This window comes from Macaca fascicularis, chromosome 9, assembly GCF_037993035.2.
Source record: "Macaca fascicularis isolate 582-1 chromosome 9, T2T-MFA8v1.1".
Lineage (NCBI taxonomy): Eukaryota > Metazoa > Chordata > Mammalia > Primates > Cercopithecidae > Macaca > Macaca fascicularis.
In genome coordinates this window covers 128,392,120-128,407,081 of record NC_088383.1, presented here as the reverse complement: position 1 = coordinate 128,407,081, position 14,962 = coordinate 128,392,120, and the positions used below count along the sequence as shown (strand labels likewise).

The 14,962-nt window shown below is 50.7% G+C and overlaps 1 protein-coding gene across 10 annotated transcripts in view; it reads right to left on the bottom strand.

The window, feature by feature from the left end:
- The window catches only part of GRK5 (G protein-coupled receptor kinase 5), a 252,869-nt gene that overhangs the window by 67,017 nt on the left and 170,890 nt on the right, over window positions 1–14,962 (bottom strand). For all 10 annotated transcript variants that reach the window (XM_005566566.5, XM_074002888.1, XM_074002891.1 and 7 more), the window contains one exon: window positions 12,037–12,149. In XM_005566566.5, the coding sequence (XP_005566623.3) occupies window positions 12,037–12,149 (113 nt within the window). The remainder of the gene's footprint in view (window positions 1–12,036; window positions 12,150–14,962) is intronic.

The window sequence follows — 14,962 nt, the reverse complement described above, 5'->3', positions numbered from 1 at the left end:
ACTGGGGCCACCCCAGAAACCACAGCTCGAGGACACTCTTGCCCAGGTGGTGGGAGAAAGCTTCAACCAGCTGTACCCAGCAAACAGAAGCAGCAAGTAAGAGTCTGTGCCAACAACCCAGAATTTTACAATGAGATGTAGCTCAGGAAATAGCAGCCAGACAATGATTTCGATGAAAAGAAAGGTAAACCGTATGCAAAGAATGCCCTCGTGACCTCCATCTGCAAGACAGTCCCTTCCAACCAGAGAGGGAGATGGGCCTTGTGCCCTCCCCGAAACACAGGCCCCTCTGCTGTTCCGATCATTTAAAGCTCTCTTGGTCAGGTGCGGTGGCTCACGCCTGTAATCCCAGCACTTTGGGAGGCTGAGGCAGGCGGATCACCTGAGGTCAGGAGTTCGAGACCAGCCTGCCCAACATAGGAACCCTGTCTCTGCTAAAAATATAAAAAATTAGCCAACCATGGTGGCGGATGCCTGTAATCCCAGCTACTTGGGAGGCTGAGGCAGGAGAATCGCTTGAACTCGGGAGGCAGAGGTTGCAGTGAGCTGAGATTGCACCACTGCACTCCAGCCTGGGCAACAAGAGTGAAACTCCATCTCAAAAAATAAAAATAAAAAAGGCCCTCTCCCTGTCCAGAGCTCCATTCTAACAGCCAGGGTGCCAGGGAGCACCCACAACCATCCATAATCCAGATACGTGCCAGGTGCCAACGGGGAAGACACCACCGAATGAGCCTTCTCTCTGCATTGTGATTTATGCCAAACACAGAGGTGGCCTCTGTGGGGAGATGCCGCTCTAACACAAAATGCAGACTATTACATTGAGCTTAAGGAACAAAGAACTTTTTCTACATCTGTGCCTCCCAAAGACTGGAAACATCTATGTGCATCTTAGTTTACAGCCCTAATACTTCATTCTTTTGGCCTGCCCTAATTGCATCATCAATCTCAGAATCTGCCAGAGAAAATATGTCCTGGCTATGAAGACACATTTCCTTCAGATGCTTTTTAGAACCTGCCACGTTTTCAAAGAAGTCGGCCCCCGGTTTAGAAAGGGCAGTCTGGGCTGAATTCCTCTCGGCCTTGGACTAACTTTAGATGTCACCTCCTTCTCCCAGGAGACCTTCTCCTGCCCTGACAGGAAGATGAAGTCAGAGATGCCGTGAGGTCTCGCCACCTCCAGCTTCTGTAATTATCGATGTGGTCAGCTTTTCCAGAGTCCTTGAGGCAGGGACAAGTGACAGGTCTGGTCAGCACAATGTTCACCATGCACCCCGCCGGAGAAACACCGGGATCCACCCCACGGCCCCAGCTTCTCATCTGTGCTGACCACGTGGGCCGCCCCTCCAGAGCCCCTCTAGCCCTCTCCCACCCTGCTGTGGGGTGGTTTTCTGCTGGCTCTGTCCCCGCCTGGGCACCGCAGGCTCCTGGACCCTGTTATCCAGGCCCAACCCCTGTGGGCAGCCTTCTCCCACGATCCCGCATCAGTCCCTTCCCTTGGCCCTGCAGGTCAGCGGGTGGTGGAGGCTCAGGGATGCTGCATCAGCAGCTACGGATTTCCCTCCCCTGCCCACGCTTTGCAAATAGGCCCTCGTTAAACTCCTCCATTCACACATGGGGCTGGCCATCCGTTTTCTGCCAGGACCTGGCTGATGCCCTGCAGGGTGCTTCAGACAGGTGGGCACTGGCCTTGCTTCCTTTCTGCTCCTCAGTGAGAATGGCGAGCAGTGCACGAAGGGTGCGTCCACCAGGGGCCCCAGGGTCAGACGGACCTGGTCAACCCCGAAGCCTGTGCCCGCCCTGGCCAAGTGTTCTGTAATCTCTGGCTCCCATCTGAGTGGCCCTCTCAGGCCTCAGTCAGGAGGGATTCACTGGCCCAACTTAGGGCAACAGATGGGATGGAACCAGAGAAGGGAGGGAAGAATGGACTCCTGTCCATGTTGGGTGGAGAATGAAAGTGGTAGGAGTGACCCAGATTTCCTGAGGTACCACAGCCACCAGCTTGTGAATCGTGGCCTGGCCAGAGGCAAACACTGAATAGAAGACAGGAGGGAAGGGGGCTGCATCTCTCCACATGTTGGACGGGACAGGCTCGCCTCTCTCAGAGGGAGGGGACACGTGCACCCCTCTCAGGGGAAGTGATAAGCTCCCCAGTGGCAGAGGGTGACATGGTTTGGCTGTGTCCCCACCCAGATCTCATCATGAATTGTAGCACTCACAATTCTCATGTGTTGCGGGAAGGACCCGGTGGTGGGAGGTAACTGGATCACGAGGTGGGTCTTTCCGGTACTGTTCTCAGGACAGTGAGTAAGTCTCACGAGATCTGATATTTTGTTTGTTTTTTGAGATTTTGAGATGGAGTCTTGCTCCGTTACCCAGGCTGGAGTGCAGCAGTACGATCTCGGCTCACTGCAACCTCTGCCTCCTGGGTTCAAGTGATTCTCCTGTCTCAGTCTCCCAAGTAGCTGGGACTACAGGCGCATGCCACTGTGCCCAGCTAATTTTTGTATTTTTAGTAGAGATGGCGTTTCACCATATTGGCCAGGCTGGTCTTGAACTCCTGACCTTGTGATCCACCCATCTTGGCCTCCCAAAGTGCTGGGGTTACAGGTGTGAACCACCGTGCCCGGCCCGATCTGATGGTTTTATAAAGGGCAGTTCCACTGCACATGCTGTCTTCTCTTGTCTCCCGCCATGTGAGACGTGACTTTCGCCTTCCATTATGACTGTGAGGCCTCCCCAGCCACGTGGAATTGTGAGTCCGTTAAACCTCTTTCTTCTGTAAACTGCCCAGTCTTGGGTATGTCTTTATCAGCAGCCTGAAAACGGACTAATACAGAGGGGCTGTCCCATCCCGCTTCCTGTCTGCCCCATCACTCGTCTCCTAAGAGCTCAGCCCTGAGTGGCTGCCCCCATCCTCGCCCCCACCAGCTGCTTTTCCTCCTTCCCTCTCAGAATTGTTTCTCTGTCCCCACATCCAACCAAGGATCCAAAGGCTACAAGGAAAAGTCTTTAACTTTCCCCATTACTCTTTTTGTTCTAAGTGAAAAGAATCCAAGCATAACCTAGTTCAACAAAACTGGAAGCTCCTGGCTCCTGGAATCTGAGGATGGGCTGAACCAGCTGGGCCCAGAGCCCAGAAACCAGGGACACAAGCACTTCTGGAGCCCCCATCATCTGTGTGTTGGGGGTGTGTGTGTGTTCTCACGATCTCTGGGTGCTGACTGGCTTGTTCCAGTGTAGGAAACATGGCAGTTTCCAGTTCCCAGGGTTTTTATGTTAAGCTTTCTCTAGCAGGGAAGAACTTCCCCTTGAGGTCATCAATTCCAGGGAAAGGATTTGTTGGCCCGCCTTGGCTCACAGACTCCCTCCTGCTCCAGTCAACTGCAGCTTGGGGGTGACATCATTAAGAACATGGCAGCTTCTAGAACAGCCACGTCATTTGGGAATAGGGGTGGGGCACCCAGGAGACTGGATGATCCCACAGACGTGCACTATATAAACCCATTTTAGAAGTGGCACTTTTTCAAGATAGCCCTGCTCCCGGGGTCCGGCTTCCTAGCTGTTCTGACAGTCTCTATGTGCATCTGAAAAACTATAAGCACCCTCCACTCTCCCCATTTTGGAGGATCACACCAGTGAGAGAAAGACGAAGACAAATACTGAATTCTCATAAACAACAGAAGCAGAATACTTAGCCCCCGGTGAGGCAGAGTGGATCATTTCACAGTAAAATTTCAAATGATCAGGCAGAGGTGACAGGTGACAGCCCACTAATTTTACGTCATCTCCTATAGTCTAGGCTAATTAGCAGCTAGGAAGGTCTCTTAGCATTTCCTATATGAGATTTCATTTGTTGTAACCTCATATTTGTAGTTGCCTGCCTCCAAGGTGGCCTTCAATAATCCTTGCCTCGTTATTCATGCCCTTGGAAAGTCTCTTTCAATGTGAAACAGGGCTAACCAGTGCCACCAGTATGATATTAGGGAAATAGTGTGCATGCTCTAAGGCTAGGTCATAGAGGGCACTGCAGCTCCTACCGTGCTCTCTTGGATTGCTTGCTCCGGAGAAAGCCAGCCATGTTGTGAGGGTACTCAAGCAATCCCACGGAGAGGCTCCCTCCTCCCAACAGCCAGCGCCAACCTGCCAGGCATGTGAATAACTGTGGATGCAGATCCTCTGGCCATGGTCAAGCCTTTAGACGACTGCAGCCCAGCCAACTTCTTGACATCTCACCTCATGAGAGACCTTGAGCTAACAGCACCTTGTGAAGCCATGCCCAAATTCCTGACCCACAAAACCATCATGTAATAAAGTTTGACTGTTATTTCAAGCCACTATGTTTTGAGGTGAACTAATACTGCGTGGGCCTCAGTGGCTCACGCCTGTAATCCCAGCACTTTGGGAAGCCAATGTGGGCAGATCACTTGAGGTCAGGAGCTCAAGACCAGCCTGGCCAACCTGCTGAAACACCATCTCTACCAAAAGTACAAAAATTAGCTGGGCGTGGTGGCGCCTGCCTGTAATCCCAGCTACTACGGTGGCTGAGGCACGAGAATCACTTGAACCCAGGAGGTGGAGGTTGCAGTGAGCTGAGGTCGCCCCACTGTACTGCAGCCTGGGCAAAAGAGTAAGACTCTGTCTCAAAAAAGAACAACAACAACAAAAAACCCAAAGCTAACACTGAACAGATATTTTAACTTGTAGCTGGTGCTGCTTAATTCACTTCCAAATTTTCCTTGGCCAGGTGCAGTGGCTCATGCCTGTAATCCAGCACTTTGGGAAGCCAAGGTGGAAGGATCACTTAAGGCCAGGAGTTCAAGACCAGCCTGGGCAATACAGTGAAACCCCATCTCCTAAAAAAAAAAATGTATTTAATTAGCCAGGCATGGTGGCCTGCGCCTGTAGTCCCAGCTACTTAGGAGGCTGAGGTGGGAGGATTCACTTTGGGTCCAGGAGTTTGAGGCTACGGTAAGCTATGATCACACCATCACACTCCAGCCTGGGCAATAGAGTGAGACTCCATCTCTTGGGGAAAAAAAATCTTAATTTTTTTTAATCTTTCATTTAACCAGAAAGCAAGCTGCACAAGGGCAGGAACTTAGTTCCCCTGTTCACTGTGTTCTCCCAACTGCTGGAACAGAGCCTGGCACACGGGAGCCGCCCCATAAATATGCACTGGGTGGATCTGGTTCTCTATCTGCCAAACATCCTCCGATCCCAAAGAGGAGAGACCAGAACACATTAAGTCTCACCCAAGTGTGGAGACAAGATGGTTTCAAATGAGCCAGCATGTGGTCAAGGCTCCCGGGGAACAGGTTAGAGAGAAGTCCATCAGTCTCCAAGATGCCCAAGACCCTTTGGCCTGTGGGGGCTGACACTAGCCTAGACCCTCTTCAGTCCCCCGACCTGCTGGGCAAGCTCTTTGCCCTCTAGAGACCAGACCCAGTCATGGCTTAGGTCACCGATTCCATTTCTTGCTGAGAGGGCAGCTGGCAGTGGCAGGAGAAAAGTCTTTCTCAGGTTCCTGGAAGACCCTTGACAACCAACACAAAAGGCCGAACTCCCCCTGCAGTCTAGTAAATGATGCACCAACGGTTCTGCTACCCAGAAAATCACCTGGGCTCTCTTTAAAAAACAGCTGCAGTCTTCCACTTGACTTGAGAAATGCAGACATTAAGACTGTGCAGAAGGCTGGGCGCGGTGGCTCACGCCTATAATCCCAGCATTTTGAGAGGCTGAGGCGGGCAGATCACTTGAGGTCAGGAATTCAAGACCAGCCCAGCTAACTTGGTGAAACCCCATCTCTACTAAAAATACAAAAATTAGCTGGGTGTGGTGGTGTGCACCTGTAATCCCAGCTACTCAGGAGGCTGAGGCAGGAGGATCACTTGAACCCAAGAGGCGGAGGCTGTAGTGAGCTGAGATGGCGCCACTGCACTCCAGCCTGGGTGACAGAGTGAGACTCTGTCTCAAATTAAAAAAAAAAAAAAAAATACTGTGCAGGAGAGGAGCCTTTCCCAGGGACTACATCAGAGTCCAACGAGGACAGGTTATTTTTAAAAGCTCCACTTGGTAGAAATTCAACAGAGAGATGGGAATGGCATGGATGGCGCTGGCCAAGTCAGGCAGCACCCGGGGCGCTACTGTAACACCAAGGACACTGCCACCTCCTCCCTCCTCTGGGTTCCAGTCAGGATGGAAGAAAAAACGGACCTTAGACGAGAAGTTACGCCAGCCCTGGAAAACTCAATAAAGTCTCCGTGCGTAAAAGAGGTGTTCCAGAGGCTGGTCATTTGACGTCAAGATGGGCGATGAAAAAGTCTCGCTAATTCCCAGGGATGCACATGAAAACGCAGAGGGGATGGGGTCGGCCTCTCGTGAGTGGCAGCTTCATTAGGGCAGATGTGAAGAGCATTGGACGCGCTGACGCAGGGAGCCAGACTCACATTTCCTTTCCAAAAAACAGCTCTTGGTACAGGCCCAGAAAGAGGGAACGACGGCACGACCAGAATGAAAATGGGCATCCACTGGATTTTTTTTTTCCCCCTTTTCAAACTGACTATAAGTGTCTAACAAAACACGTGGCTGGAAAATTCCACCGGCTCCTAGGCTTAGCCTCACCCTGCTCTGCCTCATCAACTCTCTAGATGGCTCCCAAAGCTGCTGCTGCCTCCTCTTTTCCAAATGGGGAGCAGCGCTTGGTCCGGGGCATCTTTTGTCCTCACGCTTCTCCATCCACGTGGATTTGTTTCCTTGGTGAGCTCCTCCAGCCCAGGGCTCTCTAAACACCAGCTCTATATATGTTGACAACTCCAAGGCTGGGCACAGAGGCTCATGCCTGTAATCCCACCACTTTGGGAGGCCAAAGCAGGCAGATCACTTGAGCCCAGGAGTTTGAGACCAGCCATGACAACATAGTGAAACTCTGTCTCTACAAAAAAATACAAAAATTAGCCGGGCGTGGTGGCGTGTACCTGTAGTCCCAGCTACTTGGGAGGCTGAGGCAAGAGGATCACCTGAGCTCAGGAGGCAGAGGTTGCAGTGAGTTAAGATCACACCACTGCACTCGAATCTGGGCGACAGAGTAAGACTGTGTCTCAAAAGTAAAAAATTTTTTTTAAAAAGTTGACAATTCCCAATTTTCCATTTCCAGCCCAGACCTTTCTCATGAAGCCTGACTTGAATACCCATCTCCCCTGGAGCTTCTCCACTCAAGCATCTGGTAGACATCCCAAGGCATGTGTGCCTGAAGCGGAGCTCTTGATTTTCCCCACAGGGTGACCTTCCCACAGCCTTTTCCTAAATCCATCTTTCTATTTGTTCAGGTCAAAACTTTGAAGTCTTCCTTAACTCTTCTCTCATCCCCAGTCCATCAGAGAATACTGTTAACTCCACCTTCCACACAAGTCTCAAATCCAACCACTTCTCACCACTGCCAGGGGCTACCATGCTGGCTTGAGCCACCAGCTGTTCTCACTTGGACTGCTGCAATAGCCTCCTAGCAGATCTCCCTGCTCCCACCTCTGCCCCTCAAAGCCTGCTCCCAACATGGAAGCCAGAGGGATCATTTAAAAACCTAAGGCACAGATGGGCATGGTGGTGCACACCTGTATTTGCAGCTACTTGGGAGGCCAAGGCAGGAGGATCACTTGAGCCCAGGAGGTTGAGGCTGCAATGAGCTACGAACCCACTCCTGCACTCCAGCCTGGATGACAGAGTGAGACCCTGTCTCATTAAAACAAAACAAAACAAAACCTCAAGTCAGACCACGCCACTGCTCTGCTAAAAACCCTCCAGTGGCTCCCTCATTTCTCTCAAAGTCAAAGTTCTCTGATGGCACAAAGTCCTACATGATCAACTTCTCTACTACCCCCTCTGCCCTTCCTCCCTCCCCTCCAACTGCAGACACTCGTGTCTGCAGGCCTTTGTGCTGGCTGTTCCCTGCCTGTAATGCCCTTTCACCACATATTCACTTGACTAACTCCTCCAGCTCCTCCTGGTCCTCAATCAAACGTTGCCTTTTCAAAGACTCCTATGCTGACCGTCCTACTTCATGATACAACCAGCCTCCCCATATCCACACTCCCAACCTCCTTTAACCTGCTCTAGTTCTTCTTTTTCCATCCCAGTTCTCGCCTTCAAACATTCCATGTCATTGGCTTATTATGCTCATGGCCTCAGATGCAGCATGATGCCGAGGAAGGAGCCTGGACCGGGAGCCAGGAGACCTGAGTTCTGGGCCTACCTCTGCCCCTCACATGCTCTGTGACTTTAGGCAAGTCACCAACCTCCACTGGGCCCAATCTGAGTATCACTCAACTGCTAGGTGTGGCATTGCGGGCTGAGGATTCACAGACCATGGGCCACGTCTGTGCCACCAAGAGGCTTGGCTAGTGGAGGAACAGGCACACAAAGCCCTCAATGGCTACATTCACTGAGCCTCAGTGCTATTCCAGACATGGTTCTGAGCAGTAAGAACTCATGTAGTCTCTACCTAACACCTCTCCCATCATCAGATACAGCTATATCCCCACTTACAGATGAAGACACGAAGTACACGAGGGGTTAAACACCTGCCCATGCATGGTCTCACCAAGGGATGGTGGCAGAGCCACGATGTCCTGGCATCCTATCTCTGGAGCCTGCACTCTCCATCAATGCACCTCTGCCAGCATGGGGCAGCAATGTGGCTCAGGTGCATGTGAGAAGCAAGCACCCACAGCAGAGGGGCACAGGAGAAGAGACAGGAAGAGGGAGATTGGGAGGACTTCTGTGAACAGAGGATAGAAGGACAAGCAGGCATTTGCCAGGCAAAGGGGAGGATTTCAGGCAGGGAGGCCTGAGAGAGCTAGGGCCAAGAGGCTTGAACTCTCCTGGTAAGTCACAAATGCTAGAAGTGGGTAGTGAGGCCAGAACACAGGGCTGAAGAAAGACTCTGGGAAGGCCAAGGGTGAAAAGGTGGGCAGGAGCTGATGCTGGAAGATCTGGTAAGTCAGTTTCAGAACCTGGACTTTATCCTAGATGTCATTACTTTCCAACCCTGGATCCACACTAAACCCCTGGGAGATTTGAAAAATGCCAATAGGTGTTAGAATCGATGGCTAGCCTAGTGGTAATAAGCCTTGTGCCAAACTATGGCCTGCAACTACTGTGTCCCAGTAAAAGGAATCACAGCTCCTCCAAAAAACAATAGATCTAGTATAAGATGAGCCCAGAACCTTGCGTCATATCAGACAGCAAGGAGACTACTGATAACTGCTGGAGTCCAGCCAGGGACTCAAAGCCAACCTGGAGATGCCCCCACTAGCCAGGGATGAGACCATGAGCATCAGTCAGGATAATGACTACGGTGCAACAGTACACACGCAACATGTCTACAACCATGAGTTAAAAACTCTAATTAGTTACTGCTACTAGAGGATGGTAGTGAACCAGTTTGGTATTTTAGAAACATTAATGCAAGAAAAGAATCAACCATTTCCTCTATGAACTTTACCACTAGGTCACCACATGGTCATCAAAAGGAAGTGCCTCTGTTGGCAAATGAAGACGGAATGGCAGAATTAGAATGTTGCCATGTTGCAAGTCCTTTTTAACTAACAGATTCACATACAGACTAGCAATAGCTGCTACCATTTCAAAAAGAAAGACAACCAGATGGTATATGCCCCCTGATGGAAGAACATGAAACCACTGAGGAAGTCGAATCCCACTCCACACACAAAAAGGGAAACTGAATTTGGTCAAGTTTCTACATCCAACTAGCAATGCATAAGAAATATAGAGGATCCTGGCCAGGTGCGGTGGCTCACGCCTGTGGTCCCAGCATTTTGGGAGGCTGAGGCAGGTGGATTACGAGGTCAGGAGATCGAGATCATCCTGGCTAACACGGTGAAACCCTGTCTCTACTAAAAATACAAAAAAATTAGCTGGGCACAGTGGCGGGAGCCTGTAGTCCCAGCTATGCGGGAGGCTGAGGCAGAAGAATGGCGTGAACCTGGGAGGCGGAGCTTGCAGTGAGCTGAGACCGCGCCACTGCACTCCGGCCTGGGTGACAGAGCGAGACTCCGTCTCAAAAAAAAAAAAAAAAAAAAAAAAAGAAATATAGAGGAGCCTGTTAAATGACACTTGGGGATAAGAATACAAAATTCAGACTGTGGGAAGCTCTTCTGTAGGAACAACAAATGTATTACAAAGGGGGATAGATGGTTTAGGGGGAGCCTAGAGTAAAGAAAACATCAACCGATCACAATGTGTGGACCTTATCCAGACCAATTCAAACAAATACACATAAAATGTATGAGAATGCTGGAAATCTGAATACTAACATTTGATGATAGTAAAGAATTTTTAAAGCTATGATAATACTATTTTTTAAAGAGCTCTTATTCAGAGATACATACTGAAAAGTTCACAGATGAGATAATATATGAAATTTGCTACAAAATGTTACAGAGTGGAGGATGGAGGAATGGATGAAAGAAGATTGGCCATAAGTTCATAATTGTTGAGGTGGGGTGAAGGGTGCCTGGGGGTTCATTACACTATTCTGTCGACTTTACTTTTTATAGCTTGAAATTTTCCATAATAAAAAGTTATAAAAATACTAGGCCCCACCTCCAGAGATTCAAATTAATTGGTCTGGGCTTCAGCTCAGGCTCTGGTGTGTTTTTAAGGCTCCCCAGGTGTTTCTAATGCCCAGCCAAGATTGAAAACTACTGTAATCACTCATACAAGAGGCGCCAAGAATCTGCCCGAAGCCCAAGGCAGAGCCTCCCCTAAGCCCAAGGCAGAGCCTGCGGAGGGGAGGGAGCTGGCCTGGGCAGGGTCAAGGAGCCAAGCACATGAGCCTTGATCAGGTTGGGGAAGGATGAGGAGGGGAAGGCATTAAAGAGTGCAAAGATTTCAGTCTCGGGTGACTGTAGGGTGCTGGTCACTGGAACAGGTAATGTCTCAGGGCTGGTAGCTTTGGGGTCCTGGGAGAAAGTGCTGAGTGCATTTGGGACTTACTGACTTTAAGGCGGCCTTTGTGACTTCAGTGGAGATGTCCAGTGGGCAATTTGGTTTGTGAGTCTAGAGATGCACATTGAGATCCTGAAGCAGACACAGAGACTTGAAATCTTAAAGGGTTGTCCCCCAAACTGAGATAGAGGTCGGGATGGCAGCAGCCAATGGTGGCATGAGGGCTTTTAGGAAACAGCAGCCTCTTAGCCCCTGCACCTGGGGGAGAGGGGAGGGGCCTGGATGACTTCACACCCTTCATGACCGCTCCCCATTCCTTCTTCTCCCCTCTTGTCCTCCTTCCTCGGATAAAACCCAAGGGCAGTTGGCTGAACCAAGGTGCCCAGGCTTCCTGGGCAGGTGCGGAGGAACTCCTGACTATTCCCACAACCTGTCTTAAAAACCCATGCAATCAATCAACATTTGTTAAACAAATGCATAACAAGCACATCCGAAGGAAGCCTCCATGGTGTCAGGCATGTCATCCATGCCAGAGCCCAGTGGAGCCATTGGCAGTCAGACCGGCTTGACAGCCATGCGCTTCATTTGACATTTATTGAGTGCCCATAGATGCTGGGCACTGCATGAGGCAGGTGTGAACAGGATGCCAGCCCAGGGTCCTGCCCTCAGGGAGCTTGCATTCTAATGGGGAAGCTGACAATAAACAATTGTACAAACTCACAAAAGCTGTGGAATTCTATAAAATGGGTTCTCAGCTGGAGGAAGGGGCCACCAGATCCAAGAGCTAGGCCTAACTTCCCCAGGCCCTGCCTCCCATAATAACCCAGACTTCCAGAATCAAAGAGCTGATAGGGCTCCACTTTATAGCAACAGCAACTAAGGTCCAGAAGGGAAGGGGCCCACCCAAGGTCACCCATGAGTTTAGATCCTGAGACAATTTTGCATTCCTAATCAAAGTCTGTAGTGGGAGTTTTGTAAGCACTCTTCTAAACCATGAGGTCTATCTTTTCCTTTGAGCCAAAACAATCACTGATCACAGAGGACCACACGACCACAGGAGCAGGAACTTACCACGGAGTCCAGGAACTGAATGTAACACTCCAGCCCAGGCCTGGTTTCACAAAACTGCCGGAAAAGCAGCCTCCCGATTGGCTGCTTGTCACATAAACTGCAGTAATCTCTGTCTGGAGACAAGAAAAGAAGAATGTGATGAGACCCAGGAGAAGGCCAGGCAGGGCCTTCCTGTCATTCCCTCACCTGGGCTCAGAGCCCCAGATGGATGGAGTAAGGTGACTGGCAAACTCTCAGAACCCCTTCTTCATTTTATGGTCTCTGAAGACTCAGAGAGATGTCAGTGTAGAAGAAGGCACCAGTGACGGCCCAGCCTCCACTCCCCACTCCACGCCCCTGGCCAATGCTCTGATTTCTGTATGGACATGCCAGCAGTTCTGGGGACTGTGATTCCATCTCCTTGGTGGCCATTAAGCACATCACATTCTCTGAGTACAGTGACTGCAGGCCTGTAATGTAAGCCAGTTGAATCAGAGTGGACCGCAGACTGCTTGGAAACACTGGAGCAGAGGCGCTCTCTTCCTCTGGAGGTCATGGTGAGTGGGTGTGAGGCCAGGTGCTGCAACAGTGTTCTTGACACTGCAAGAGAAGCCGCTATGAGGATGAGGCTGACACATCAAGGAGGTGAGAGCTGGGAAATTACAGGAAGTAGTGTTGGTGCCCTGGTGATGTCATGAATCTCTGGATCAAACCATTCCTGTAGCTCAAACCACATCTGAAAAGCTGATTTATGAGACAACACATTCTCCTTGTTTAGGGCAGTTTGAACATTTTTAGAAATTACTTGTAATTCAAAGCATCCTAATGGATACATTTTTAAAAAATCATTTTTGCCCAACTGGAGAAAAGCCCAGTCTTAGGACGCTTCAAATTATGAAAACCCTGCCTTTTCCAGTTAGGCACTAAAGGCACGGAGACAGGAAGTCACCCGCACTTACCCACTCAATAGCCAAGAGGATTCGAAAGAGCAAATACTGCAAGACTCCCACCAAGAGGCCCAGAGACCACGGTGCTAGCCAACAATTTGCTGTGTTACTTCAAACCATTCACTTGCCCTCTCTGGGCCTCTGTGTTCTCTGAAAACCAGAAGGGCATGCTGTAGTTGGGATGGGGGCCCCTTCCCTTTTGGTTCTTCCTGCAGTGATGCTAAAGCCTCTCCAAGAAGTTCTCTCTGGCCCGGAAGATACTCGAAGGAACCACTGAAACATGCCGCCTCGGGCTCTCTGGAGCACCGAACACTAGGCCATCGATTTTGCAGCTGCACAGGACACAGTCGGGTGAGTTCATGGGAAACTGGGAAGAGGGCGATAGAGCCTGGGAAGGAGAGCAACTTGGGGGAAAGGGATGACTACAGTCTACTTGGTGTAAAGGAGGTAAGATACCAGCCCCCTAGAAAGGATTTCTCTTGAGATATGCCAGGCAACAAGGGGATATGAACACAACCACTGCGCTAGCACACTTGGATTCTTAGTCTCAAAATGCTTATCCATAGGATGTAAAGCTAAGGCTTGCCCGCAGGGAGGATCTCGTGGTAGCTGTGAGTGTGAGTGTGGGCTCCAGAGCGAAACCACCTTGGTTTAAATCCCAGCCCATTGCTCACTGCCTGTGTAACCTGGGGCAAGAGGCTTGACACTGCCCCTCAGTTGTCTAGTTTGTAAACTGGGGACGGTGAGCGGACCTAACTCCTAGGACCGTCCTGAGGAATGAATAAGACAATACATAGAAAGCACTCAAACCAGATGCTGGCACATTAATAAACCCCATTTCTCATCGTTATGGATGTGATCATTGGTCTGTTCCACCTCCCTTTCCTTTAGGGAACCTCCTTTCTCCCAGTCTGTACCAATTCAACCCATGCCTCTGAATCTAAAAAGGGAGCTGAGACCTCCCACGCTACGGAGACAGGCACGTGACTCAGTCATAGCCAATCAAAAGGCCTCTGTCTCCTGGACACAGTGCTAAGGTCACGGATAGACACGTGACTTAGTCATAGCCAATCAGAGGCCTCTCTCTCTGGCCATGACGACAGGTTCAAGGGTGGCCATGACTCAGTTCTAGCCAATCAGGTCAGGGCCTGTGATCCGTGGGGGCCCTGGAGTCCTCCCAGGGCTTTTGCCAGAACTTCCAGGAAAGATACTGTCTGTTCCCTGGGATGCCAGGAGGGCTTTTCGGGATGACTGCTCAGCCGAGGGCTGCTGAGACTGCCTTCCCCCACGCAGCGAGAGCCCACGGAGGACGCAGCCGGCATACAAGCGGAGCTGAGCGGAGAGAGGAGCCCTGAAGGCAGCCCCTCCCTCCCAGGCATTTATTCACTGAACGGGGACACGGGGACACGGCGACATGGCGACACGGCCTCAGCACTCCACTGTCTGCCTCCTGGAATGGAAAGAGCCGCGGCCAGGCCCACTTCTTTCATGGGTAACCTGCCTGAGGGCAGGGTTTTTTTTGGAGGAGTTCGCCAGATCTAAGTAGCGTATGTAGAAGAAGGCACTCTAAAACGTTTCATTCTCTCCCGAGTGAGTATTTGGATCAGCGTGGATGAGCAACCTGCCAAGTCCCCTCTTGGCCCACTCCCAAATGGTTTTGTGGCTCCAACTAGCCCTGGACTGCAGCCTAAACTCTGCCCTTCAGCCGTGGGTGCAGTCTACACCGCTCCCAGCACAGATGGTTCACAAATAGCCACTTCAACAAGCATTTAGCCTCAGTGTATGCCAGGTTCTGACGGGGAGGGGTACCTAGGGATGTGGTCCCAGCCCGCAGGGAGGTTGGACTCAGACTGGAGAGGTCAGCAGGAGTGTGTGTGGGTGAATAGACAAGATCTCAAGTGACAGTAATAAAATGTCAAGCTAGATGAGTGTGATCATCAGCCACAGTAGGGAACCTGGTCTCAGCGCCTGTGACAGGTCTGCAGCCTGCACCTGTTAGC